At 50.3% G+C, this 26,245-nt stretch overlaps 2 protein-coding genes across 4 annotated transcripts in view; both read right to left on the bottom strand.

Annotated features, from left to right (window-relative positions):
- Positions 1 to 4: 4 nt before the first annotated feature.
- Positions 5 to 18,597, bottom strand: RILP (Rab interacting lysosomal protein). 3 transcript variants are annotated; one of them, XM_050929301.1, is made up of 8 exons: positions 18,295 to 18,597; positions 17,860 to 17,983; positions 14,915 to 15,036; positions 14,407 to 14,595; positions 11,612 to 11,775; positions 10,639 to 10,761; positions 3,728 to 3,790; positions 5 to 159 (listed from the first exon to the last, which is right to left on the bottom strand). In XM_050929301.1, the coding sequence occupies exons 1-8, from the start codon at positions 18,583 to 18,585 to the stop codon at positions 120 to 122; spliced, it is 1,116 nt and encodes a 371-aa protein (XP_050785258.1). In that variant the 5' UTR covers positions 18,586 to 18,597; the 3' UTR covers positions 5 to 119. The 3 variants fall into 3 exon arrangements, with proteins under 3 accessions (XP_050785258.1, XP_050785256.1, XP_050785257.1); XM_050929299.1 differs by lacking the exon at positions 5 to 159 and adding an exon at positions 1,313 to 2,497; XM_050929300.1 differs by lacking the exon at positions 5 to 159 and adding an exon at positions 1,313 to 2,497 and having other exon boundaries at positions 14,407 to 14,526.
- A 2,343-nt stretch (positions 18,598 to 20,940) lies between these two features.
- The window catches only part of PRPF8 (pre-mRNA processing factor 8), a 29,155-nt gene continuing 23,850 nt past the window's right edge, over positions 20,941 to 26,245 (bottom strand). Inside the window, exons 36-43 of the mRNA XM_050929286.1 lie at positions 25,812 to 25,985; positions 25,224 to 25,417; positions 24,527 to 24,766; positions 24,284 to 24,425; positions 23,801 to 23,941; positions 23,515 to 23,654; positions 22,320 to 22,522; positions 20,941 to 21,335 (exon numbers count right to left, since the gene is read on the bottom strand). Of these exons, the coding sequence (XP_050785243.1) occupies positions 21,181 to 21,335; positions 22,320 to 22,522; positions 23,515 to 23,654; positions 23,801 to 23,941; positions 24,284 to 24,425; positions 24,527 to 24,766; positions 25,224 to 25,417; positions 25,812 to 25,985 (1,389 nt within the window). The 3' untranslated portion in view covers positions 20,941 to 21,180. The remainder of the gene's footprint in view (positions 21,336 to 22,319; positions 22,523 to 23,514; positions 23,655 to 23,800; positions 23,942 to 24,283; positions 24,426 to 24,526; positions 24,767 to 25,223; positions 25,418 to 25,811; positions 25,986 to 26,245) is intronic.

Below are 26,245 nucleotides of genomic sequence, written 5' to 3'. Positions count from 1 at the left end.
TCGGTCTGGATACTGGGTGCTGCTGGCGACAAGGGACTTCCAAGCAAAGGCGTTGGCTGTATGCAGCTTTCTTGTCTGTTGGTTGGTTCTGTCTGTCTGTCTTCCTCTCAGTTTCTGCCTCACCCTCTCTTTGGCCTCAAGTTTCCGCCTTGCTTTTTCCTGAGGAAATGCAGGAGGCGAAAAAATCCCTCACATCCAAGGAGCCAGAAGGGGTGGGAAAGGAAGTGGGGGCAGGGCAAACGCTATATTTGACTGCTCACTGCTCACAGAAACAGGGGAGCCCTTACAGCCAGCGTCATGGTGAGGAAAGTAACTTGCTGCTGGCAAAGCCCAATAGTTGCCACAGAAGCAATCAGAGGAACAAAGCCAAGCTCCCCACCCCCAAACACCATCTCAGCCTGCTCACATCCACTCCACCAAGTATCATGCCCTCTACCCCCATCTCCTCACATCCCACCCACCCCCCACTCCACAGCAGACCCCACCTCTCGCACTTCATGCCTCCCTGCCATGCCCCTCCTCCACCTGGCACTGGGGCAGGAGCAGGACATGAAATCAGTGGTGTTGCCAGGCTCCAGTGCCCTATGGGCTCTAGTGGGGACTGCACTCCTTGGCAAGACGAAGAGCTGCCAGAATAGAGCACACCCCAGTTCTGCCCTTTTAACTAGGCAGGAGCGTTTGTGGAAAGCACAGAGCACGGACCGGAGCGCTTCCGGCAAATGGCCATCCGGCTGTCTCCCAGGCTCCTTTTGTCAGCATTTTCACAGGAAACACCTTTTTCCTGCATGGTGACCTGGAGGAGGTCAGGAGGTTCATTCAGTCCATGGGGAGACTCCTAACTACAAAGGGAAGAGGGAGGGCAGGGCACTTCCAGGTGCTGGCCTGGACTTTTACCTCCTCAAAGAGCAGGAGCCGAGGGAATAACAAATCCAAACAACCAAAACCAGCTCTATCCCAGCATGGTAGCTGGGGGCTGGAACATGGTCTGAGGGCTCTGCTATGCCCCAGAGGGGTGACCAGGTAAAGCAGTGTTGGCTGGACTCCTGCAGCCTCCAAAGTTGATCCCTTGCAGGATTCCCAAGGAAAAAGGAGCACGGAGCAGTGTGGTAGGCTTAAGACCATGGAGGGCTGAGATGGCAAAACCATTAGCTCCTGCCTGGGCTATGTCTTCGACCAGGGGAGGACTGTTCTTTACTGGAGATTTTTTAGTGCTGTGTACAGTATGGTTTTCGGTCTCCCACCCCTCCCTCTGGACACTATCAGTCCCGTCAACCTGGGAGTCCCTACAAGAGCAAGAAGAAAGCACAGGCCATGCCAGGGACTTTGAGCAACACTCAAAGGATTTATTTCTGGTGTGGATCTCAATTCAAAGACAGACAGTAATATACCCAAGAGAGAGCCCCATCGCCCCAATAATACAGAAACTCCCAAAGATTAAAACACCTCCACTTCCTTAGCATTCGCCAGTGCCGTGCACTAGTCACTGTTACATGTTCCTAGTGAAACACAGAAGAGCCCTGGCCAGAGGTTCTATTGCACCTTTTCTCTGGGGTCAGTGTATTGCAATGTCCTGCTATGAGGTCATGAAGCAAATATATCTCCTGAGCCATAGTTTGGGTACATTTATGCTAGAAAAATTAGTGCTTTCCTGAGAGCAGCAGCCAGCAATGAGGGAGCTGAGCTGCAAGTGCAGCAAGGCTGCAGATGCAGGTGCTGGCTGGGGCAGCCCAGCTGGGGTATGAGCATAATTGCCGGCCACAGTGGCCAAGGTATGAGCACTGATGGAGCATGGGTGATGGCTGGGGCAACTGGGGTGCAAGCACAGGTAAGCAGCAGACTTAGGGGGGTGGCCAAGAGACAGCATGGCCAAGCACTGGCTGGGGTGGCCGAGCCACGAGCACAGAGACAGTACGGGCATTGGCTGAGGCAGCTGAGGCAAAAGCACAGGTGCAGTGCAGGCATAGGGTGGGGTAGCCAAGCCACAAGCAGATGGGGCACAGGCGTTCGATGCGGGCTGCGCCACGGGCATGGATGGGGTACAGGCATTTGATGGGGCCAAGCTGCAAGTGTGAATGGAGCCTGGGCATTGACTGGGGCATCTGCACTGCGAACACAGATAAGGTGCGGGCACTGGCTGTGGGCAGAGCCATCTAAGCCTACACACATCAGGCTTTCACTGTGTCTTGTGCAGCTGCATCTCCAGGGCTGACTGCTGCGATGGGGAACCAATGTTTCTAATGGAGCTGAGGCTACTGAGCCTCCCATGAAATTGTCTCTGAGAGAGGGGCTGGGAGGGGCAGGTGCTGCTGATGGGCCATAGGCTGGCATCCTCAGCTGAGGTCAGGGAGGAGGCACCACTCTGTCAGGGGAGCCATGTGTGGGTTTGTTCTCTTCCTCCTGCTCAAAATGCACATCCTGTGAGTCACTGATTTCCCACACTCCTGAGCAGCCTGGATTGGGGGGGTCTTTGCTGCTGCTGTGATACCACAGATCAAAACTGCAGGGAAAGCAGAAAGAGAGTGGATGAGCAGGGGCAGTGAACTTCCCACAAGAGAGAGCGACATCCCCAAAGCTGCTGTCAGAACCACTGTCCATTGGAGACACTTGGCAGCACCAGGGACAGGTTCATCTGTGAACACCTGGGGCCAGTACGTAACATCCAAAAAAAGTGAGGGGCCTGTCATAATCTGGGAGCAGCAGCTTTGCTAAGACAGTGTTTAAGTGTGTCCCTCAGCTAGATTTCAATTCTTTTTTTTATTTTGCCAGGTCTGTGACCCCCCACTCACCTACACACATACTTTTAAGCACTGCCTGGCACTCCAGAACTTGTGTGATACAGGCTGGGACTGTCCTGTGGCATCACTGACCCTGGAGAAGGCAGCAAATCACACTAGGGCTTGAGAATTAGAATAGCAAGCCTGGAGCAGGCCTCTCAGAGCACCTGACACACACAACAGCTCCTGATGCACCATGTGTGCATAAGTCCCTGGCTCTTCCGTACGAAGGTGCCAACTCTTCAGGGCAGGGACTGCACCTCCTCATACAGTGCTCAGCACACAGTTCTCAACAGATAATGCCTCACAGGTACTGTAGTCATTTATAATGCCCTACGGCAGTGGTCCCCAAATTTTTGAGGACTGCGCCTGCCCTCAACCCTCTCCATTCCCCCACACCCCCACGGCCATGGCTCAGGGGGGTGGGGGCAGGGGTAAGGGGCCTGAGACTGGGGCTGCAGCTGGGGATGGGTCTGGGGCCAGGAGCGAGGCCAGGAACTGAGCCGCAGCCAGGGGGTGAAGCTGGGGGGAGGGGAAAATCGGAACCGCAGCTGGGCTGCTGTGCAGGCCGGCAGCCAGATGCAGCTCCGCTCCTGGTCCCACCCCGGCCCCCAGCCTTGACCCTGGGTGGGAACAGAGCCACTCCAGGGGCCAAGGCTAGGGGCAGGAGCAGAGCCGCAGCCAGGCCCCCATCTGGGTTTGGAGCCATGCCAAGGCTGGGGATGGGGCCAGGTGCAGGGCATGGCTGGGGGCAGGGCTATAGCAGAGCTTGGGGGTGGGTGGGAGAGCACTCCCTCCCCAGCCCCTGTGGGGGCTGGCCCAGACCCACCATGTCCCTGGAAAGTCCCTGGAGGGGGCACGCCCCATACTTTGGGGACCTCTGCCATAAGGGCTAATTATTCCTCTAACCATACAAATACCTCCCCAGATCAGCACATCGGATGCAAACTTACAAGCTCTTGATCTTGGATTCACGTGGCTGAGAGTCCACACAATCTGCACTCTCATCTTCATCACTAGGGTGCAAAAGAGTAGAGAAATGGTGAGTCAGAAACCTCTGACCTGCTCACTTATGCTTGATACCATATCAGCAGAAAGGAGACTGCCAGATCCCTCTACCCAAACCACAAATACGCATATGGGGGGAGGAGGGCAACAGCCCTATCACACAAATCATCATGGGAATCCTGCCCAGCGCACAGGATACCCTAAGCCAGATTCAGCTCCAGAAGGGTTTGATTTCAGTAAGCTGTTCCCTAGATAACCCCACAACGTGTCCAGCATTGGACATTGCCTTGTGGATGCAGTGTAGAACTGAGGTCCTGACCATGTGCGCCCAGTGTAGATCCCAGGGCACTCTGCAAGAGTAAAGGTGTTGGATCTGATCCAGGATCCTGGCCAAGTTCCAAAGAACAATCACCTTCTGCCTCCCCCATCCCACATGTTCAGCTGGACAAGGATTCTCCTTCATTTTCTTCTCTAAACAGGTGAACAGGGCTGCTATGTGGCTGTTAAACAGCTACTGCAGTCTCAGTATTTGGAAGAACTATTGATCTCCTGGGTCCCACCCAGTCCATTTCTTGAAGCCAGGGCAGGATTGTTCCCTACAGTCTAGGGTCTCTAGCAACAGAGCTTCCACTGCCTCCCCTGAGGGACCATGCCATAGCCCAATACTTCTTATTGACCTGGAGGTTCTTCTTGCCATTACCCTATGTTTTTTGCTCTTTGTTATTTTTCTCCCCTGATTCGTAGCTACTCCACCTTCTACCACCCTAAATAATCCCCAGAAGTTCATCAAGGATGGGAAGAGTCAGGAACTGCTCTTTCCTTTTTGGAAGGACTGTGCTGCATTTGCTCGTCTCCAGGTGATTTCTCAAAATGAACAGTCAGCAGCACCATTGTTCCACTCTCAGCAATGGCTGCATATCAGTGGTGGGTACAGATATTCTTTTCCAAGTTTTGTACAGAATCACAATTTACACTCAGCACAATTATGCAAAGCACTTTCAGACTCTTCAGTGTTCACATTGCTGTATAGATGGTCACAATGTTTTTATTTTTAAATATTTAAACACATGTAAGCAAATAAGCCAGACACACACATTCCTCCCCAGAAGCTTAGACCAGGCACAGCTTTGCATTTTCAGCACATGGGCAGTTTGGCTCTAGGGGGACTGAGTTTCAAGGAGCTAAAATGGCCTTCCCATGATCCCTGTAAGTGGCTCACACCAGAGCAGAAGCCAGTGTCCTCCCAGTCCCCAATCCTTTCTTCTAACCACTCCATACACACACACACCAGCTTTCTACTAGCTGAGCCAGCTGAACAGGAGTGACTCCAAGGCCCAGTCCCTCACTACCTGGACTGTCCCGTGATGGCAGGTGAGGCATCAGTGCACCTCTTTCCTTGGTGAGCTGGAGAAATTCTGAAGAAATTTTCACCATAATTAGTGTGACACTAGCAGGAGAGATACCAGCTCTTGCCCAGGCTGCAGGCATTAGCTAAGGACTAACAACAATCTCATAACTGGAGACCAGACCAGGTCACCTATATATCAGTTGTGCTCTAAATAGGGATTAGTTTTATAAGAATGTATTTAATTTAGACTCTATTAAATGCTTGTATGTTGCTGCATGTATTAATCTCACTTATAATATCTATAGCCCCTGTTATAAGGTAGTATTTAATATGGGGGAGAGATTCTGTAACTGTAAAAATGTTTGCTCTGAAACTGTAGTCCCCTGCCTGTTCGTTCAGTCAGGAGAGAAACATTAGCAACTGTGAAATACTAGTTTGCCTCAAGAAGTGTTATCATCTCCAGCCCAACAAAAGAAGGCCCATAGCATAGACACCAGGCAAACCATGGTGGATCATCAGACGACAAAAGACTTTGTTGATTGTTCCCCCACACCCATGAAGGGGAGACACAAACTTGTCATCATGCTGAACTCTGGGGGACAGGAATAAAAATCCCTGACAAGAAGAAACTGCGTCTTTTGGCTGTTTGAACTCTGAAAGGCCAGAGACTCCAAACTGAAGCTAGAGAACCCCAGAGGCTGCCACCTAGGTCTGCCTTGAAAGACATTTCAAAAAGAGATCACTACAACTCTGTGACATTTAGGATTTAGATGGTAACTCATTTGCATGTATACATTTGCTTGTTTTAACCTGTAAATAACTCTCTCTCTTTTTTCTTGTTAATAAACCTTTAGATAGTTTATTACAAGATTAGCTGTGGACCTTTGTCTTTGGGGTAGGATCAAGACTACCAGTTAATCTAGGTAAACAACTGGTCTCTCAGGACTGGAAGCAACTTAAATATAGTGTGATTTTTGGTGTAAGTGACCATAAGTACAGCTTGTCCGGATGGCAAGACTGACTGGAGAGGATAAGGGGACTTTCTGTGACTCCATAGTAAGACTTTTATAGTGATACAGTACACATTTGTTACTGGCTTGATAAAATTGCACTACAGAACACATCACCAGTTTGGGGTGTCTGCCCTGATATAGGCACTCTCAGCCATGAACCATTTCAGACATCATGATATTTGGCACAGATTCTGCTTCCCTGACAGATGGCCCTCTGTCTGCAATGATAAGAGCTGCTCTGTGCAGGGTTCAATCACACAGTCCTGAAAACGTCAGCAGCTCAATTGCACCGGGGCTCGCACTGCTACTAGCAGGGCCCAATACAGCATCACGGGGTTCCGTAGGAGTAGGAATGGATAGCTATGTCAGATGGCTAGTGGTGGGCACCAACACTGGGGTTCTCAGAAGCATCCACACCTGAAAATCCTGCTCTCAGTGACTGTTTCAGAGGTCTACACTGACAGCAAAGGCATGAGTGCAGCATGACATACCTTTGTTACCTTTCATCTAGCTAGCACAGCTAACCGTGGCAGTGAAAAAGGGGTAGCATAGGCTTCAGCACTTACTAACCACCAGAGCAGAAATGCGGTGAGGAGCCTGGGCACGTACTCTGGTTGCTAGCTTATGCTATCACATCTTTGCTACTATTTTAACATCTGTTAGCTAGATCAAAGCTGGGGCGGGGAAAAATGCCTATCTGTGTTACAATCACATCTTCACCTGCAGCATGGGGATACCTTTAAGGGCTAAGTCTCCTTGATTTTCAGTAAAAGCAGCAAAGAATCCTGTGGCACCTTATAGACTAACAGACATTTTGGAGCATGAGCTTTCGTGGGTGAATACCCACTTCGTCAGATGCATGTAGTGGAAATTTCCAGGGGCAGGTATATATATGCAAGCAAGCTAGAGATAATGAGGTTAGTTCAATCAGGGAGGATGAGGCCCTGTTCTAGCAGTTGAGGTACGAAAACCAAGGGAGGAGAAACTGGTTCTGTAGTTGGCAAGCCATTCATAGTCTTTGTTTAATCCTGAGCTGATGGTGTCAAATTTGCAGATGAACTGAAGCTCAGCAGTTTCTCTTTGAAGTCTGGTCCTGAAATTTTTTTGCTGCAGGATGGCCACCTTAAGGTTTGCTATAGTGTGGCCAGGGAGGTTGAAGTGTTCTCCTACAGGTTTTTGTATATTGCCATTCCTAATATCCGATTTGTGTCCATTTATCCTTTTCCGTAGAGATTGTCCAGTTTGGCCGATGTACATAGCAGAGGGGCATTGCTGGCATATGATGGCACATATTATATTGGTGGACGTGCAGGTGAATGAACCGGTGATGGTGTGGCTGATCTGGTTAGATCCTGTGGTGTCGCTGGTGTAGATATGTGGGCATATCTATCGATGCCAACTATGCCCACATATCTACATCAGCTAATTTAGACCCCATGATTTTATATGTATAGTTGGGATTATGCTTTCCAATGTGCATTACTTTGCATTTATCAACATTAAATTTCATCTGCTGGTCTGTTGCCCAATCACACAATTTTGATAGATCCTTTTGTAGCTCTTCACAGTCTGCCTGGATCTTAACTATCTTGAGTAATTTTGAAACATCTGCAAATTCTGCCACCTCAGTGTTTACCCCTTTTTCTAATCATTCATGAATATGTTGAATAGGACTGGTCCCCATACAGACCCCTGGGGGACACCCACTATTTACCTCTCTCCATTCTGAAAACTAACCATTTATTCCTACCCTTTGTTTCCTATCTTTTAATCAGTTACTGCTCCATGAGAGAACTTTCCCTCTTATCTCATGACAGTTTACTTTGCTTAAGAGCCTTTGGTGAGGGCCCTTGTTAAAGAGTTTTCTGAAAATCTAAGCAAACTATATCCACTGGATCCCCCTTGTCCACATGTTTGTTGACCCCCTCAAAGAATTCTAGTTGATTGGTGAAGCATGATTTCCCTTTATTAAAACCATGTTGACTCTTCCTCAACAAATTCTGTTCATCTATGTCTGACAATATTGTTCTTTATTATGGTTTCAACCAGTTTGCTCGGTACTGAAGTCAGGCTTACAGGCCTGTAATTGCCAGGATCACTTCTGGAGCCCTTTTTAAAAATTGGCATCACATTAGCTATCTTCCAGCCACCTGATACGGAAGCTGATTTAAATGATACAGTCAGTAGTTCTGCATTTTCATATTTGAGTTCATTCAGAACTCTTGGGTGAATACCATCTGGTCCTGGTGACTTACTGCTGTTTAATTTATCAATTTGTTCCAAAACCTCCTCTAATGATACCTCAGTCTGGGACAGTTCCTCAGATCTGTCACCTAAAAAGAATGACTCGGTTCAGTTCTGTCTGCAGGGGTAGAAGTCTCCCTTTCCCTCACTGGCCATGACAATGCAGAGCCATAGAACAGAGAGGGAAGGGCTCCTTGTGAGTGGAGATAAGTGGGGCAGGGATGCTGCTGACACCAAGACCAGGCCTTGGCAGGAGGAAAATTAGCTCACACACTACAGCGCACAGCTTCATGGTCAGCATAGGCAGGGACAAACTGCATCACGCAGCCCCGCTCATGGGACAGTCCAGTCAGGACTTGCTCATGACAATGATCATAGCGGTAGGGGCAGCTGTGGATGCTAACTTGATGGGTAACAATCCCATTCAAAAAGTAGCCGCTCTAGTCACAGGCAGAGCCAAGAGCTAGCCAAATCCCAGAAGCTGCAGAGATTAGGAACCAGCAGCCTGTCATACTCAGCCAGGACATGGGCTTTGGAGTCTATACTAGGTTTGTTAGGGCAGGTCAATAGTCCAGCCGCTGCTCTGGAGAGGCTATTAGGGACACAGCTATGCTAGGGAGGGATAGCTCAGTGGTGTGAGCACTGGCCTGCTAAACCCAGGGTTGTGAGTTCAATCCTTGAGGGGGCCACTTAGGGATCTGGGGCAAAATCAGCACTTGGTCCTGCTAGTAAAGGCAGGGGGCTGGACTTGATGACCTTTCAGGGTCCCTGCCAGTTCTAGGACATAGTATATCTCCATTTATTTATTTAACCCTAGACCATTGTTAGCCCTCATAGAGCTCTGGGGATAGCTACTGCTTCCCTGTTTATTAAAAGGATAAGATTCCAACACTACATGGGTGGCTAAGCAGGCTCCAGGGAAGGGCATGCAGCCAGAAAAACTATTTCTTTCGTGCTTTGCCAGACACCTGGCCAGAGCTGAACCCGCACTGTGTACCCACTCACTAGGGGACTCCCTCTTTAGACCTGCATTAGGAAAAGCCACACTCACCCTACAGTACCCCATGGTGAGTTTTCAGCAGGAAAATGTGTTAACTTGCATTAAGAACACATGAGGTAAATCATACCAAAGAGGAGGCAGCTTGTAGTTTTCACGAGTGCAGATGCTGATTTAAAGCCTATAGGGGAGCCAGGGGTTGACCTTGACCTATTAATTCAATGAGCACTATGAGCTGCTTTGTCTTTGCTAGGATTTCACCTGTTAACTGGAGCTAGAACACACTTTCTCCCTGTCGAAGAGAAGGCCTTCACCTGTACAACCTCAGAGGCCTAACATGTAGGTTCTACTGCCCCATGACAAATGTTTGTTCCAGGGCACAGATAAGGGTATGGTAGGTCTCTGCTTCCTTACATCTGGTCACCCCTACTGGGAGTCTAGTGCCCACGGGCACTATAATGCTTCTTTCCATCATGTGCAGTTACGTTAGGATGTTGGCACCTCCCTTCCCCTCTGTGGCTCTCCCCCCACAAGCCAAGAGTCACTCCTCTGCAGAAGAGGGTAAGGGAACAGCATTTATCAAAGCCCTATAGGAAAGCTAGGCCATTTCAGATCTTTATTCAAGACAGATTAAAAACCATTGAGCTGCACTCCACACACATCCCAGCCAGTCTGTTCTGGGGTGATGAGGACGCAGCCTGCAGAGCATGAAGCTGGAGTTATGGACAGTTTACAACAGCTACTCATGAGTCATTCTACTTGCAGGAGTGGGTGCTACTCCTGTGAATCCTGCAGACCCTCCATGGAACATCCCAGCTGCCATCTTCAATACCACCCCTCAGGACAGCTTCTGACAGCATCATGCAGGACCCTGCTCATTGGCCAGTCCTTCCCAGCACTTCTGGCTGCCCCAGCCTCACATCCCCTTCACCAGACTCCACTGGAGCAATGAGCAGTGTCCAACAGCCCAGCAGGCCGCATACAACCAGGTGACAATGAAATGTCCTGAGTGCCTTGTGATTAGGAGTTTTGGTGCCCAGGCTCCTGTGTCATGCAGCAACGTTACTCCCTGAGTCTCAGCTGGCGCGCGAGGCGGGTACTGGAGGCCCTTCCCAGGCAGAGGCAGTTCTCTCCTTCTTTCTGAGCAGCAGGAGAGGTGTCGTACCATGGCCACCAGTGTCCATCCAGTTGTGGAATGAGCAGGAGCTACCCCAGCCCGAGCACCCAGGCCCCTGCAGCCAGCTGCAGACTCACCTGCTCGCTGGCTCCTCCGCAGTCCCCAACATCTTGGCTCGGATTTTTTTCCGCTGTTTTTTGATGGTGGATTTCATGGCATCCAGCAGGAAGCTTGGGATTCGCTCGTCATTCAGCAGCTCCCTGGGGAAACAAACCAGACAGTGCACAGAAGGGCTGGGAGACATCCAGCTCCACAACCTCCTGGGAGCAGGCAAGGAACATCCCACAGCTAGAGTGACCTCTCCAGGACTCTCAGTCTTCAGCAGAGACAGGAACAGTCACCCCTCCCATGAGACTACCTCAATCCTGGCACAGAGGAATTTGATCCCAGACAGGTCATCCTGTAGGCCTCTCAGCCCAGGCAGAAAAAGATCACAGGCAGGATGAGATGAGAGACTAGCACAACCCCCATCCCTGGGGAGCTAGGGGCAGCAGGGCAAGGTTGTAAGAACTCCAGTAAGAGACTTTAACCTAGACCATCTACAGCCACACAATTCACCCCTGCCATGAGTTGGGAGTGGGGCATGTGAATCCACCTCAAGGGTGCCCAACCTGCTGGGTGAAGCAGAAGGGAAGGGTCAATCCCTCCACTCCCCCAGGGCCCTGTGTCTAGTTGCTCATGGTTACAACCATCTCAAGGCTGCCCAGCACTCAAATGCCAGTGCTGCAGATCAGAATCTTAGTAGATCTGGATGGCACAGATGCAGCCTACCAGTGTCAAGGGACCTTCCCCTTCTGCTGTGGGGGTGTTTTGTTCTTTCTTGAAGTGAATGTGGTTCTGGTCATCCACGAAAATGCTTCCCCATTTCCTATAATCAGGTTGCTCTAGGTATGCTGGATGGTGCCCTCACTCACGCTCTGTGGTCCTGCAACATCCGTAGAGGTGCTCATTGTCTGTGGAGACTTCCCTACAGCCAGCGCCATGCCCCACAACCTCCAGTCTGATGCAGGGCTGTGGGCATACCAGCTTCCTGCCTGCTGCAATGCTCACCGTTGGTAATAGGCCAGCTCCTCCTGCACTAAGAACAGACTGGTCTTGAGCTCATTCCGCTCCTGCAGGATTTGCTTCAACTCTTCTTTAGAGAAGCAGCTCGGAGCAGAGTTCCTCCCCCAGTCTTGGTGCTGCAGCTCCTCCACAGGTGCTGCTGCTCCATCCTAGGGATGGAAAGAGAGTGAAAAGCTGAGCAGACCCTGGGAAGACAGGTAAGTCAGCGCAAAGGCCCTGGCAGACCCTCTTTCTACAAACAGGGTACAAGCCAGGTGAGGAAGCTTGCTTAAGACGCCACAGGATCCAGGGGAGATGCCACTACTGACCAGAGTCAGGTGCAGATGGGGGACCACATGCAAGACAGTCTCCTTCCCCTTGAGATCACTGATTAGCTATAGAACTAACATATAGCTAGACTTCAATAGCTAGCTAGATAACAAGTCTGGGCTCTAGGATATTTTAAAGCTAAGGATGTTTGGTTTTCCAGCACCTATCTAAAACAGAATCTCTGGCTGCAAAGTGGTCTCGTGTATCACACATAGCCATCAGGGTTTTCTTGAAAACTCCCTCTCTGCCCCCTCTCCTTCACAAATACACACTGACAGCTTGAGATAGAGCAGACGCTGCTCTGGCCAGCACAGCTTTTCAGAGGTCAGGAGGATTCTTGTCCATTTCTCTGTATCAGAGGGTCTCAAGGATAAAGTTTACAGAGAGGCAGTGACGTGCACAACCACACAGCAATGCCATTCATGTGAGAGCCATCTCATAGACTCATATAGACTCTAGGACTGGAAGGGACCTCGAGAGGTCATCGAGTCCAGTCCCCTGCCCTCATGGCAGGACCAAATACTGTCTAGACCATCCCTAATAGACATTTATCTAACCTACTCTTAAATATCTCCAGAGATGGAGATTCCACAACTTCCCTAGGCAATCTATTCCAGTGTTTAACTACCCTGACAGTTAGGAACTTTTTCCTAATGTCCAACCTAAATCTCCCTTGCTGCAGTTTAAGCCCACTGCTTCTTGTTCTACCATTGGAGGCTAAGGTGAACAAGTTTTCTCCCTCCTCCTGATGACACCCTTTTAGATACCTGAAAACTGCTATCATGTCCCCTCTCAGTCTTCTCTTTTCCAAACTAAACAAACCCAATTTCAGCCTTCCTTCATAGGTCATGTTCTCAAGACCTTTAATCATTCTTGTTGCTCTTCTCTGGACCCTCTCCAATTTCTCCACATCTTTCTTGAAATGCAGTGCCCAGAACTGGAGACAATACTCCAGTTGAGGCCTAAACAGCGCAAAGCAAAGCGGAAGAATGACTTCTTGTGTCTTGTTTACAACACACCTGTTAATGCATCCCAGAATCACGTTTGCTTTTTTTGCAACAGTATCACACTGCTGACTCATATTAAGCTTGTGGTCCACTATGACCCCTAGATCTCTTTCTGCCATACTCCTTCCTAGACAGTCTCTTCCCATTCTGTATGTGTGAAACTGATTGTTTCTTCCTAAGTGGAGCACTTTGCATTTATCTTTATTGAACTTCATCCTGTTTACCTCAGATCATTTCTCCAATTTGTCCAGATCATTTTGAATTTTGACCCTGTCCTCCAAAGCAGTTGCAATCCCTCCCAGTTTGGTATCGTCTGCAAACTTAATAAGCGTACTTTCTATGCCAACATCTAAATCGTTGATGAAGATATTGAACAGAGCCAGTCCCAAAACAGACCCCTGCGGAACCCCACTTGTTATACTTTTCCAGCAGGATTGGGAGCCATTAATAACTACTCTCTAAGTACAGTTATCCAGCCAGTTATGCACCCACCTTATAGTAGCCTCATCTAAATTGTACTTTCCTAGTTTCTCTATAAGAATATCAAGCGAGACCGTATCAAATGCCTTACTAAAGTCTAGGTATATCACATCCACCGCTTCTCCCTTATCCACAAGGCTCGTTATCCTATCAAAGAATGCTATCAGATTAGTTTGACACTGGACTCAATTCTTTACTATTTATGTCCATTTGAAGATAACGAAATCCAGTGAGGTATGAGGAGAGCAGAAGGGAGTTCACCTTACTCTGCTGCATCACAAGCCTGTCCCAATAAGGCCCCACTCCCTCTCCTGAGGGGCAGGAAAGGTGACAATTAAGTCCAAAGCAAAATTCTAATGAGAAGCTATTAATAGGGAAATTGGTTGGCTCATAGAGGGCTAAATATTAACTCTAGGAAACCATTTCCACAGAGTTTAGACATGGTCTGCGATTTCCAAGATGACCACTGATTCTTCTTAAAGATAGGTGTGTTTGTTTCCCTCCAGCACCCTAGGATATCATCAGATGTTAATGCTTTTTCAGTTTCTCCAGAATTCTTGGGTATGAGCCATCTGGGCCTGGTGACCGGTCCTTAACTGTATGAATTTGTTCCAGTAGTTCTTCAGATACATAGGTCTCTGATAGCGCCTCTACTTTATTATGTGAAAAGAACAGGTCTGGGACAGATATCTTGCCAGAATCCCCTGTGGTGGGGACTAAAGCAAACAAGTCACTTTATGACTGCAATATCCTTACCTTCCTTAATGCCTCCTTTTACTCCCTGCTAAAGCAGCAAACCCACTGATTCTCTCACAGGCTTCCTGACACCAACATCAGTTTCTCGCTAAGCCCTGATGTTTAGAGACTTAGAGCCCATGCAATGACCCATTAGTGATTTACTGCAGCTTCATGCAGTGGCTAAGAGTTTATTCTGCACTAGAGATTCCCAGTAGAATGGATATTGCAGGGCTCTGACTCACTCACCATATTGAGCCTAGGGGATGCTCCAGATGCAGTCCTGCTCAGTCTGTCAATTTCCCTTCGATTTTCCAGCACCGTGGTCTCCAAATCCTCCTTCTTCTCCAGAGCACTCTTGAGCTGAACCTGGACCACAGCCAGTTTATGACGCAAGTCCTCATTCATAGACATGAAACGATTTAACTGCTCTTGCAGCTGAGAAACCAGATACAGGCAAGTGAGAGAGAGCTGTGCATACAGCTGCAGGCTCTGCTCTCGCACAGGGACACACAAGTGTGTGCAAGGCCATGGGCCACTCCCAGGAAGGCAGAGAGGTATGGGCACATATAGGTGCTCAGATACTACAGTGCTGAGGATGGTATAAGAATCTATATAAAAACAAACAATCTGCTCTTATAGCAAACACTCTGGCAAATATTACAGGGACACAATGGTGCCTGCAAGAACAGATCACACAGCATAGCTCCCCCACCCTTACAGCACTGGAATAAGCCACGGGCACCCTGCCTCTTACCGCCTCCGTGTCATGGTTCTTGCAGACTATCTCATGGGCTTGGGCCCGAATCTCATCCCTCTGCTTGTCCACCACCTCCTTCAAACGCAGCATCACTTCTCTCTCCTTCCGTAAGGTGCTGTCTAAAACCCAAACATCAAGAGAACAGGCATCAGTTGCAGCTCTGCCCTCCTGCTGAGCTCACAGACATGGCTACTCTAGAGAGTTTCACAGAACCCCCCCTCTACACCATTGCCAACACTGTCTCAGCTGCATTGATGTCTGCAATGCTGGGAGCTCCAGAGTAAATGGGCTCCTGCCTCCCACAGCCATTTTATGTAGCACATGCCAGACAGGCTGCCAGTAGGGTTAGATGACAAATTTCTGAGAACAGCTGCTGGAGCCACAGCCATCCACACTGAGGCTCCCAATGTGGCTAACCCTAGTGAGCCTGGGCCAGGACTAGCTACCAGGGAGTCTGCAAGGTCCTCTACTGAAAGGGAGGCCATAGCATCTGCTACTGGAGTAACTCACAGATTAAGGGCAGAAGGTACCGTTATAGTAATTTGGTTCCCTCCCCCACACACACCACATAACACAGGCCAAAGCATTGTAACCACCCTCCCCTCATCTCTTCCCTATGAAGGAGCCAGACTGCCCCACACATCACCCCCCAATGGAGGCAGAAGTCACTTTGTAATTTTCTCAAGCACCAGTGAAAGATGGCAGCTGAACTGTGACCACAGCCTCAGCTTCTCCTTCCTCCTTCCTCTCCCCCTTCGGGAGCTGACATTACTGACATTGCCCAGCTAAATAACCAACGTATAGAATCTAGAGATCACAGAGACCCACCTCCAGGGTATACACCTTCTTGGTATTATCCAAATATTTCCCCATTTATTTCCTCCCATTGCTCCTTATACTACCCTCACACAGCACCCTGAATGCCTCCTCCCTGGTGTGCCCCCATGTTACATGGATCTAACTCCCAATGGGCCCTTCTAGTCCCCAGCCACTTAGGTGGTCCTCTCCTAGCTTCTTCTCTCTCACCTACTGTATCTTTCTTACACTGGGGCACTCCACCTGAAGGTGCAGAGCAGGACAATCCCCTCCCTTCCTCCCTCCCTCCTTCCTCCATGACAGGCTAGTCAACACTACACTCACCATTCTCCTGCCATGTCACATTGCCAACTCCTTCCTGACCCTAACCAGGCAGGCAGACAGCAGGGACTGACATCACTGAGGCCTCCTGTTAATTTATATGTTAAAGCCTGCCAACCGCGCATGCAGCCAGCCCATATAACAATACCTCCCCCTCACAGTTACCGTTGTTCTCACTGTTTCTTTAAACACACTTACTACTTCTTTCTTTAAGCTGTAAACTCTTTGGAGCAGGAACCATCTCTTACTATTGATTCAGGTATAGTGGGGTCTTAATCCAATTAGCTCCCACCAGCTCCGATTTGCTAGTAACAGCTACACCTCTGTGACTCCAATTTTAAGTGCACTGCAGTAGAGAAGCAGGCCCTCTGCTAAGTGATGCTAGTTGCTGCTTCCTTACTCTATTTCTTCTTTTTACTTACAATTTTAAGAGTTGGTTGTTTAGATTCTGACTTACTCATCAATTACTAGACTCCCTGGTCACACGAAAGGTGGCTTTAATAAAGGAAATACAGTCAACCACCAACACTGAAAGATGCAACTAAAACAAACAACCTAGTATGGACAAGTGTAAAATTCCCAAACAGTAGCTGAAGCTTTCTTGGGCAAGGGACAATAGCCCAAGAGTACATTCAGTGCAATACAGCGATGGGTGCTCTGGAGCTACCCATGATGGAGGGACACTCATTCTGAGCTTACCATGTTTGATCCTAAGGATATGTCTAAACTGCGAAGTTGTCAACAAAACTTGTGTCTTTCACAGGTACAGGGGGGAGCCCCCCCACGAAAGACAAAAGTTTTGCCAACGCAAGTGGCAGTGTGAATGCGGCTCCTGCCAACAAAGAACGCTGACCGCGGGGCTGGAAGTATTTTGTCAGCAAAAGTGCTGACAAAGTACCGACGAAGAGCATTTATACACACTGACTTTTAGTGACAAGGCCTTCCACACAGCCTTGTCACTAAAGACTGCGTGGTGCAGACAAGCCCTAAAGGAGGATTTGACATGAACTACCTTTTCCCTAATTTAGTTAAAGTAGCTCCAACCTCTGACTAGAAACCACTTCCCCAAAGCTGCAGGCAGAACAGCTCTTGAAACAAGACATGAAAGGGACAAGTTGGGGTGTGTTTTAAAATACAAGTTTTACATTCGTAAAAGACAGCCAGATTCACACAACCACCTCACTGAATAACTTAAGGGGAAGAATGTCTTGTGGTTGAGGCAGCAGCTGGGACTCTGCAGACTTAGGTTCTGCTCCATGCTTTCTGTGCAATGACAACTTTAGGGTGGGTAAAAGGTGTGTTCAGTAAGAGATCCTACAACCCATGCACCACTGCTAGCACCTCTGGGAGCCCTAATATACGCAAGGCTTCTAGTTAAACTTACTAGAAACTTCCATGCCCTGCCTAGTTCAGAACTCCCCAGTGCTAACACCTGTGCAACTGAACAAGGCGTATTTTCCCTAAGGTCCCTAGTATAGACAGCATTACTCTGTACCTCAGTTCTTTACCTATGAAGTGGAACACCACCACTCTGCCTCCAAGGCACTATGCAGACCATTCAGAGTTTGCAGTTGCTCAGAAATCAGAGTAAAGCCTTTACACAAATATAACCAGAGAATCCCAGAGAACACAGCGGCCTGTGAGCCAGGGCACTAACTTGATTTTTGTAAGTAACATATGCATTCAGATAACTACAGCTTAACCACCACAGAAGAAATGTCACTGCACTGACCCCCCAGCAGCAGTGGCAGCTGTGGAAGGGATTCAGCAGCAGCTCTCCACCCTCCTTGCCCAGGGACACCCACCTTCCTGGGACTGGCTTTCTGCAAGCTGTGCCAGGAGCTTTTGGTTTTCTTCCTCCAGCTGGGCCAACTGGTTCTGGAGAACATGCTCCTTCCTCTGAGCTTCAGACAACTTCTGCTCCAGATCCTGAAGGGCAGATCCAGAGAGATCAGCTCCCCCACTACCCCAGCCAAACCTGCCAAGCCTTGACTGATGGGGCAGCGGGTGGATCACACGCGGGGCATACGGCTCCCATGGCCGTTCCGCTCTGCAGCCAGGAACCCCCGCAGGAGCCAGAGGGCTGCCTGGAGAGGGGACTGGGCAGGGCTGCCCGGAGCCGGGAACGGGTCTCTCGGAGATTCCCTCCCTCGGGGGCAGCCGGGAGCCCGGGCCCGAGCCAGTCTGGCCGCTCCCGTTCCGGTGACTGACGCTGCCGAGCCCGCCGCTCGCTCACTCACCGACGCCCCAGGGGCCGCCGCCTCCTCCCGCCGCCGCTCCCCGCGCAGGCTCTGCAGCGTCCGCAGCAGCGTCTCGGCCGGGTCGCGGCAGCTGGACTCCGCCCCCGCCGGGCCCGCCAGCGCCTCCAGCAACTCCAGCAGCCGCACCACCTGCGGCACCAGCCCGGCCACCGCCTCCGGCCCGAAGCGCCCCGAGAGCCGCTGCAGCTCGGCCCCCAGCGCCCCGGCCATGCGGTACACGTGCTCCGGGGCCAGGCGGCCAGCGGGCGTCCGCCACAGCGGCTCCTCCATGGCCCGGCGGCCGCTCCGCAAAGCCGCGACGCCTTAAAGCCGCGACGCCGCGCACGCGCCCGGGAGTCTGCGGCGGGACGCCGCCCTGAGGCGTTCGGGCCGTTAGCGCGGCGCGCGGCAGCCCCGCCCCCAGCGGCCTCTCGCGCGACCCCCGGCGTGCGCGTGCGCGCGCTGCGCCCCTGGCCTGCGGGCCCGGCCCCGGGACGCTCCTGGTGCGCGGCGCGCTCCGCGCGGGCTCGCCAGCCAGGCGGCCTTAAAGGAGCCGGGGCCCTTTCGCCTCCCGCCGCATTAGCAAGGGGCGGGGGCGCTTGGCCGCCAAGCCCTGAGCCGCCGCTGCCGAACGGGGCTGCTGCGACGTTGGGGCCGCGCTGAGCGTGGGGCGCGATGCTCGAGGCGGCGACCCGCCCCCCCCGCCATGCTGCCGCCGGGGCTGGCCCAGGCCCCCCGCCGCTCCCCCCCCCCCAGCCATGCTGCCGCCGGCGCTGGCCCAGGCCCCCCTGCCCCCCCCCCCAGCCATGCTGCCGCCGGCGCTGGCCCAGGCCCCCCGCCCCTGCCCCCCCCAGCCATGCTGCCGCCGGCGCTGGCCCAGGCCCCCCGCCGCTCCCCCCCCCCCCAGCCATGCTGCCGCCGGCGCTGGCCCAGCCCCCCCCCCCCGCCATGCTGCCGCCGGCGCTGGCCCAGCAGGCACCACTTTTTAAAACGCGCTGAAAGGGAAGTGGCTGCTTCCCCTGAACCCCGATAGCCACGCTACTGGGCCCAGTCTGCCGCAGCTTGGGATGCTGGGCCAGTGAAAACGTTACCTCCCATCAGCGCTGGGGCAGGTGAGAGCGGAGACCGGCCAGAGCATGGCACGGTCCAGCCCTCGCGGTGGTGTCTGACCCACTCTGAGTTACCCCCCACTTCACAGGCAGGAAGCTGGGCAATGTTCTAGCCAGACAGGCCACTTCTGGACCATCCTCCTCCCTGGGCATCTTGTCCTGCTCAGGGCCAGTCAGGACGCTGCTGCTCCAAGGCCTAGTCTGGGACCACCTCTCTCTTTCCATCTCTCCCCAGGTTCCACAACCTGCTTGTGCCCACTTCCACAGGCCCTTCATAGCAAATCCCACCCCATCACCTCCTTAGTTAAAGCATTGTCACTGTCTGCCTCTGATCAGTGCAGTCTCTATCACCACCTTATATTTTCAGACAAGCCCCTTCATGCTCTCATACTGCCCTGTTTGGGAGGATTGAGAATAAATGTGAAATTAAAGAAGGAGTTCTCTTTTTACCAAATTCAAGCAAATGTGTTGTAAAGAAAAGGCTTTCCTACTACTTGAGTTATAAGACCAGAAGAATGGAGTAGGGAGAATATCTGTTTTAAAAAAATGAGAGACGGGAAAGCTTCTAGAACAATAGGGATGACTGCAGATGGTTTAAAATAAGAAAGAATTGGGTCTTAAAAAGCCAACATGGACCTTCCCACCCCAGAGTGTTCTCTTAAAAGTAAAGCTTATGCAAACCCCGATACAAGGCAAAAGCTATTGGTCAGCAGGAAGGAGAAGGTGGAAAGACTTTGGGAGAAAGGAAGTTCTAAATCTTATCTGGATTAAAACTGAAAATTAGAGTAAACTGCTTCAAATTAGTTGGTAAGAGTGGTGGTAATTGGCTATAACATCTGTTTAAGGATATGAAGAGTTATGAATCTGAGGGTTTTGTTAGACCCTACCTACTCATGCTGGAGCACACCAGGATGAGATGGTTTTCCCTAAATTTGGCCAATGTGTAAGTAGACTAATCGTATCCTCACAAATACTTTCTCTGTATTGGATGTAGTGACTGCTTATTTTTAGGAAGTTTAGAGTAATTGTATAAATACCATTCAGCCTTTGGATTTAAATAAAGGAATTTATGATTAAGTTAGTGTTGTGCTAATACCTTGCATAAATAATACTAACAGAGGAACTCTCCATAACACTAAGTCCCTCTTTAAAATTCCCCTTTGCTGGGATGCTTACAAAATAAAATTGACCACAGCTAAACTCCCACTGTGCTAAGACCACATACTATCCTGATCAGTATTGTCTCATTGCTTCCTTGTACTCCTGTCTGTCCCCATCTGTTGTTTCATCTTTTACTCAATTGTAAACTTTGAGACAGGGACAGTTCCCCCCCATTTGTACAATGCCTAGTACAATGGATTCCTGATCCATGACTAGGGCTCCTAGATGCTACAACTCTTAGGTAACAGGCACAAGCTTAACTATGCACAATTAAGAATCTGAGCATGAGTGACTTCCAAGGTCACCGGAAATTGGTGGCAGAGCCAGAAACTGAAGCCAGCTTTCATACCGATAAAGGCACAAGGACAATGTAGAGTTCCCAGTTATATAAAATTTATTAAGCCATTCTCCAAAATCACAAAGTACATTTGGACTGACACTTTACACAAATCCTGCCGTCAGTGACTAGACACAAAAGCATCTAAAGCAATGAACACTGAAAGCAATACAGGGGAATGCCTGCAGATCACTAACTCTTCTGGGGCAAGGTAAGTACTGTTGAATATCAACAGTACTAAGTCTTTTCTGAGTCTGGGTGAATTCTGGGAGCCCAGGTTTATGCATAGAGATCCTCTCGGTCTGCAGAGTAGACCTCCCCTTCCTGCAACAAGGCGAAGTTGAGGAAGTGAGATGGGCGATGGACCTCATGGTAAAACTCCTTAGGATTTGCTAGCTGCAGCTCATACTTCATGTTGGGATCATGACGAACACCTGGAATTAAGCAGTCCCATTTCAGTCCCCATGCCTGAGACTTCAGTCATTTCCATCCACATAGCTTACCCTGTTCTTCATAACCCCCTGCAGGAAGCAACTAAACATGTTTAAGGTACAAGACTGATGTGATTAACACATGAGCTGGACAGGTTTCCTTCCTCTTTAGCTTTCACAGAATCATTACAAGCCCCTACTAGAAAAGAACTCTCACCTGCAGTTGGGTGGAAGTATCAAGAGATTTGAAACAGGGAGGGGGAAGAAGGAGGGAGCAAGGCGTGTTCCCACAGTGTCTTTAGGCTGAGCTCTTTGCATACATCACAAGTGACTTGCATCTCTCCTGTCCCCGCAAAAGCTCACCATCTGCCATCCTTCTGTCCCTCTCTATTTCAGGCACTCCTTGCAAATCCCAGCCCCTTTCCTCATGCCAAGAGTTGTGTTCCCCATTCTTGTGCCATGCCACCCGTATTCCCCCTATTATTGTTCTTTGTGTGGGAAGTCATTCAGGGTGTCAATGTGTTACATGCTATTAGGAGGATATGCAGAGAGGAGATAGGGAAACTGTTATGCTGAAAGACATTAAATGGTACCATCAGCCAGTCTCATCTACAGACAGATGTGCTTGAAACTGGCTCTACTAAACACATGGCAGGAGCTCTGTGACCCATTTCTCCCCTTCCAGTTTTCTAATTTGCCTTAAAAAATAAATAAAAAAAAAAAAAAACCAATAGGATTCTGCCCATTGATGCCTAGAACTTTCCCTGAAGTTCTGGCCTTCATCAGATGAGGCATTCAGAAGTTACCATGTCATAGACACCATGGAATTGAGTGTAGGGCTTTGAAAACTCAGTCAACAAGCTGCTCAGATGTGATACAGGGCTCACAGCACCAATAACATTCCCCTTCCCGTAACTGCCCGAGGAGGCGCACAGCCTCCACTTCTCCAAGGACAGTCAGCTAAGGTCTGTGCTGGTAGGGACTCACCCATGAAGTTGTAGTTCCAGGATCCCTGTGCTGGTACCATAAAGAAGCCCAGGAAGCGGTCTGACAGCAACATTTGCACCCTCTCATAGTGGGATGGCAGGTAGCCCTTAGGGTTGTTTCCTTTGTCTGTATTCTGCCTGCCCCACTCATATCCACTGGGAGTCAGCTTGTAGGCGGTCAGAGTACAGGAGCCCGGGGTAAAACTGAAGAGAAGGAAAGTTGTAGTGACCCAAAACTGCAAATCAGGTGAACCCTGAGACTAAAGGGAGGAAGCTAAGTGCAAACATTTCCCCCCCCCCAGCTGAAATACTACCTCTAGCTCAGGGATGGGCAAACTTTTTGGCCCAAGGGCCACATCTGGGGATGGAAATTGTATGGCAGGCCATAAATGCTCTCGAAATTGGGGGCTGGAGTACAGGAGGGGGTGAGGGCTCTGAAATGGGGCCAGAAATTGGAAGTTAAGGGTGGAGGAGGGGGCTCCGGGCTGGGAGAGGTGAGGGCTCCAGCTGGGGGGTGCAGGCTCTGGGGTGGGGCTGGAGGTACAGGAGGTTGCTCCGGGCTGGGACTGAGGGGTTCTGAGGGGGATCAGCTTTGGGGCAGGAGGTCGGGGCGCAGGGAATCCAGGCTCCAACCGGCGCTTACTTCAAGCAGCTCAGAGAAGCAGTGGCATGTCCCCCCTCTGGCTCCTATGCGGAGGCGCTGCCAGGTGGCTCTGCACACTGCTGCATCCGCAGGTGCCACCCCTGCAGCTCCCACTGGCCGCGGTTCCTGTCCATGGCACAAACAGAGCAGGAAAAGCCCCAGACTCCTCTCCCCAGCTGGCGCTCGAGGGCCGGATTAAAATGTCTGAAAGGCTGGATGTGGCCCCTGGGCCGTGTTATCCCACCCCTGCTTTAGCTTATAGTCTAAGTGATCCACTTCTACAAAATGAGTGCAACATGTTGAGCCTGTCTCCTACACCTCCCAGTCTTGTCTTACTTTAATCTAGGTGCTAAACCTGCAAACACAGAATAGATTCTGATCTCCACCCATGCTCCCAAAGATAGGCAGCTCACAGCATGCACATTCCAAACCTGGCCACAGCTAGTCTTCAGAGGCCTGGATTTAGATTATTTTTCCTCCATCTGGCTCAGGCAGCCTACAGAAGCCAGGACCCAGGGGATATTTCTAGTGAAGACCTGGCTGCCTTGTGCACCTGCAGGTGATGATGATGGTTTTCTCCCCATCCCATGAGGGATTATCAGCCATGACCTTGGCATGTGTGGTGACGTCCTGTGGCGAGAGCTGAGGGGACTCATTCGGTTGCGTGTGAATCCACCCCAGGGGCTCCATTTCCTAATGAGAGAAGGCTTGTTAGAGGCAGTGACTGGTAGGTGAGCTCACACACATATTATAGCCTGTCTATAAATCATTTGAGTAAATGCTTTCCTTTCCCCAAAGCGGAATGGACCCCAAGTGAGGGACACAGGAATGAGACTCACCTTGAGGTACTCATGTTGCGGCAGCTGGCCAGGGAGATGCACTGTCTGATGAGTTCCCCATTGGGGCACCATCACAATGCACCGGATCTCCTTCACTTGGGGATTATCTGGAGGGCTCACACCATACAGGTACCCTGCAATCTAGAAATACGCACAAACATAAGTAAAATCCTTGGGTATTTTCCTGTAAGGCCATTACAACAGGGTGCACCCACTCTACCTTGTGTTTCCAAGATCAACAGCCCTTTGTTTGGGGATCCTCAAAAGCAGAGGGAGCATCCCAATTTTTTTTCAGTGGTAGAAGCAATTACTACACAGGAGTGGGGCCATGGAGTTTTTGGAGCTGAAATGGAATTCAGCTAGTGTGCATAGCACCACCACCTCTGGGCCTTAGAGGACCACAGGCAGGGTTGCGCCTCCAGGACTGACATGTCCCAGTGTGATGAGCTGGCTTTTAAATGTAGGCTTGCTGCATAGACTCACTTGGGCCCTGAGGTCTGAGATGCAGATGAATTTCTTCAGCACATTCTTGGGAAGGATGTAGGTGTAGCCTGTTTCCTTGATGTCATCAGACGAGACATAGATGTGGTTTGTTCTCAAGTGGAGATTGGCAGCAGAGATTGCTCTGTGAATAGGAGATATTATCCAGCAGCTCAGTAACAGACCTCACCTGACTGCACTCATCTTTCCCACCCAGCACAGCAAGCCCCAGACCCCTTCCATTACCTGACTCGCCACTCTGTCTTGGAGGAGAAGGTCTGAGTTTCATAGTTGCTGGTCGTGGAGGTGATGATTTCATCACCATGCTTGTTAACAGTACGGGTTTGCGTGGCCGTCAGCTGAGACTGCTCCTTGGTTTGCTTCTCAATCTCTGCAATCTGTTGTCTCTGCTGAGAGGGGGCAGAGATCTCCATTCCCAGGATAATATCTCGGATCTCCGATTGCGTCAGGGATGCCACATTCACACTGAAAAAGAAAACTCACTGTGGATAAATGTTCTAAGATGTATTCCTGAAACACCCTCCCTCACCGAGACATGTGCTCACAGAACACTAGCTAGGGGACGAGTGGAGCAAGACCCAGTTGGGCAGAGGAAAGTGGTTCATGGACATATTGAGTGCTGCCTCCACCTCAACAGCCCTTCAGCAGACGCAGGCACAAATGCTCTCACTGTACACATGCCACGGAAGTTTTGATGCAGACACTTCATCTTCTTAGCTGAAAGTGATTAACCGAAATAACCAGCTTCCCTATTGATCCAGGGCTTTCAACTATTTGTGGGGGAAGAAAGCAGAGGAGGCCAACAGACCCCCTTTAAGCCTCCCTCTCTGCCAGGTGGAGGAGTCTGGTAGTACAGTTGTTACTGTAGCAGAGAAGGGGGTGGTAAGGGCTGATCCTATGCTGACAGATCTCTGCTGCTTACTTGTTCTTTTTCCCATAGTCAGCGAGGATCAGGTCCTTGAGCTGCACCTCCACCTTGATCCACTCCTCATCTGTCAGGGTGGGCCAGATGTGGTGAGGCTCCGTTATGGTGGTCTTGTCTGGTTTCAGGATCACTTTGGCACGGTCGTTGTTTACATGCAGTGCCCGGAGAATCAGGATCAGACGTGAGAACGCCTATGGGAAGAGAGATGCAGCCATTCAGCAAGGAGAAAAGCCTGACATACAAGAAGATATTGGTGATTTACTCCTGCCTCAGGGGACAGTTATGTTGCAGATACAACACAAAGACAGTTCTGAAGTGAATTGTCATTGATGGAGAAAACCACAAGCACAGTTTAGTGCCACTGCTGGGACTGAGGCTTCCTGGCACAGCAAGTCCCTGAATAAAGGATGGGGATCCCTGCCTCATTTTGCTGCATGTACCTGGCAGCAAACCAATTTCCGTCTAGACAACCATCCTGCACTGCTTTGACATGCAGCAGTTGCAAAGGGGACCCTCACCTACGACTATCAACTATAATACAAATAATTTGCAAAGCAGCCGTTCGGGGTGGAACCCAGACCTCACCGTGTAGGAGGAGATGGTTTTCAGCCAATCATCATAAAGGTTGAAGAGAACCATTTGGGGCTCAGTAGCCTTCAGGATGAGATCTCCAAACTTCTCAACTTTCAGGCAGGCCTGGAAGGGCAGCTGCAGCTCTGATCCTTTAATCACAATGTTTGGGAAATCCAGCAAGTGCACCTGGAGTTCAAAGAGAGAGAGAGAGAAAGAACAGGAATAAAACCACACAAATTCTTCAGTATCTCCACCTGCCCCTATATAGAGCACAGAACCTGTTCTAGAGCTCCACCGTGGAGCTGCTTAAGGGATTAATGCCTGTGCAACACCATATTTAATGCATTGATACAGAAAACTTAACCCTCACTTGCCCACTATGAAGTAAAACATAACCCCCTGCTCTACAATATCTAAAGGATTTTAAAATGGCGCCCATCCTCATA

The sequence above is a fragment of the Gopherus flavomarginatus genome, chromosome 19 (assembly GCF_025201925.1).
Source record: "Gopherus flavomarginatus isolate rGopFla2 chromosome 19, rGopFla2.mat.asm, whole genome shotgun sequence".
Taxonomy (NCBI): domain Eukaryota; kingdom Metazoa; phylum Chordata; order Testudines; family Testudinidae; genus Gopherus; species Gopherus flavomarginatus.
This window is presented reverse-complemented; position numbering and strand designations above follow the sequence as displayed.

Coding starts and splice junctions, on each gene's coding strand:
- RILP (XM_050929299.1), bottom strand. CDS start 18,585: ATGGAGGAGCCGCTGTGGCGGACGCCCGCTGGCCGCCTGGCCCCGGAG. Junction 14,596..14,914: donor AGAACCATGACACGGAGGCG/GTAAGAGGCAGG, acceptor CTGGTTTCTCAG/CTGCAAGAGCAGTTAAATCG. Junction 11,776..14,406: donor CATCCCCTAGGCTCAATATG/GTGAGTGAGTCA, acceptor TTCCATCCCTAG/GATGGAGCAGCAGCACCTGT.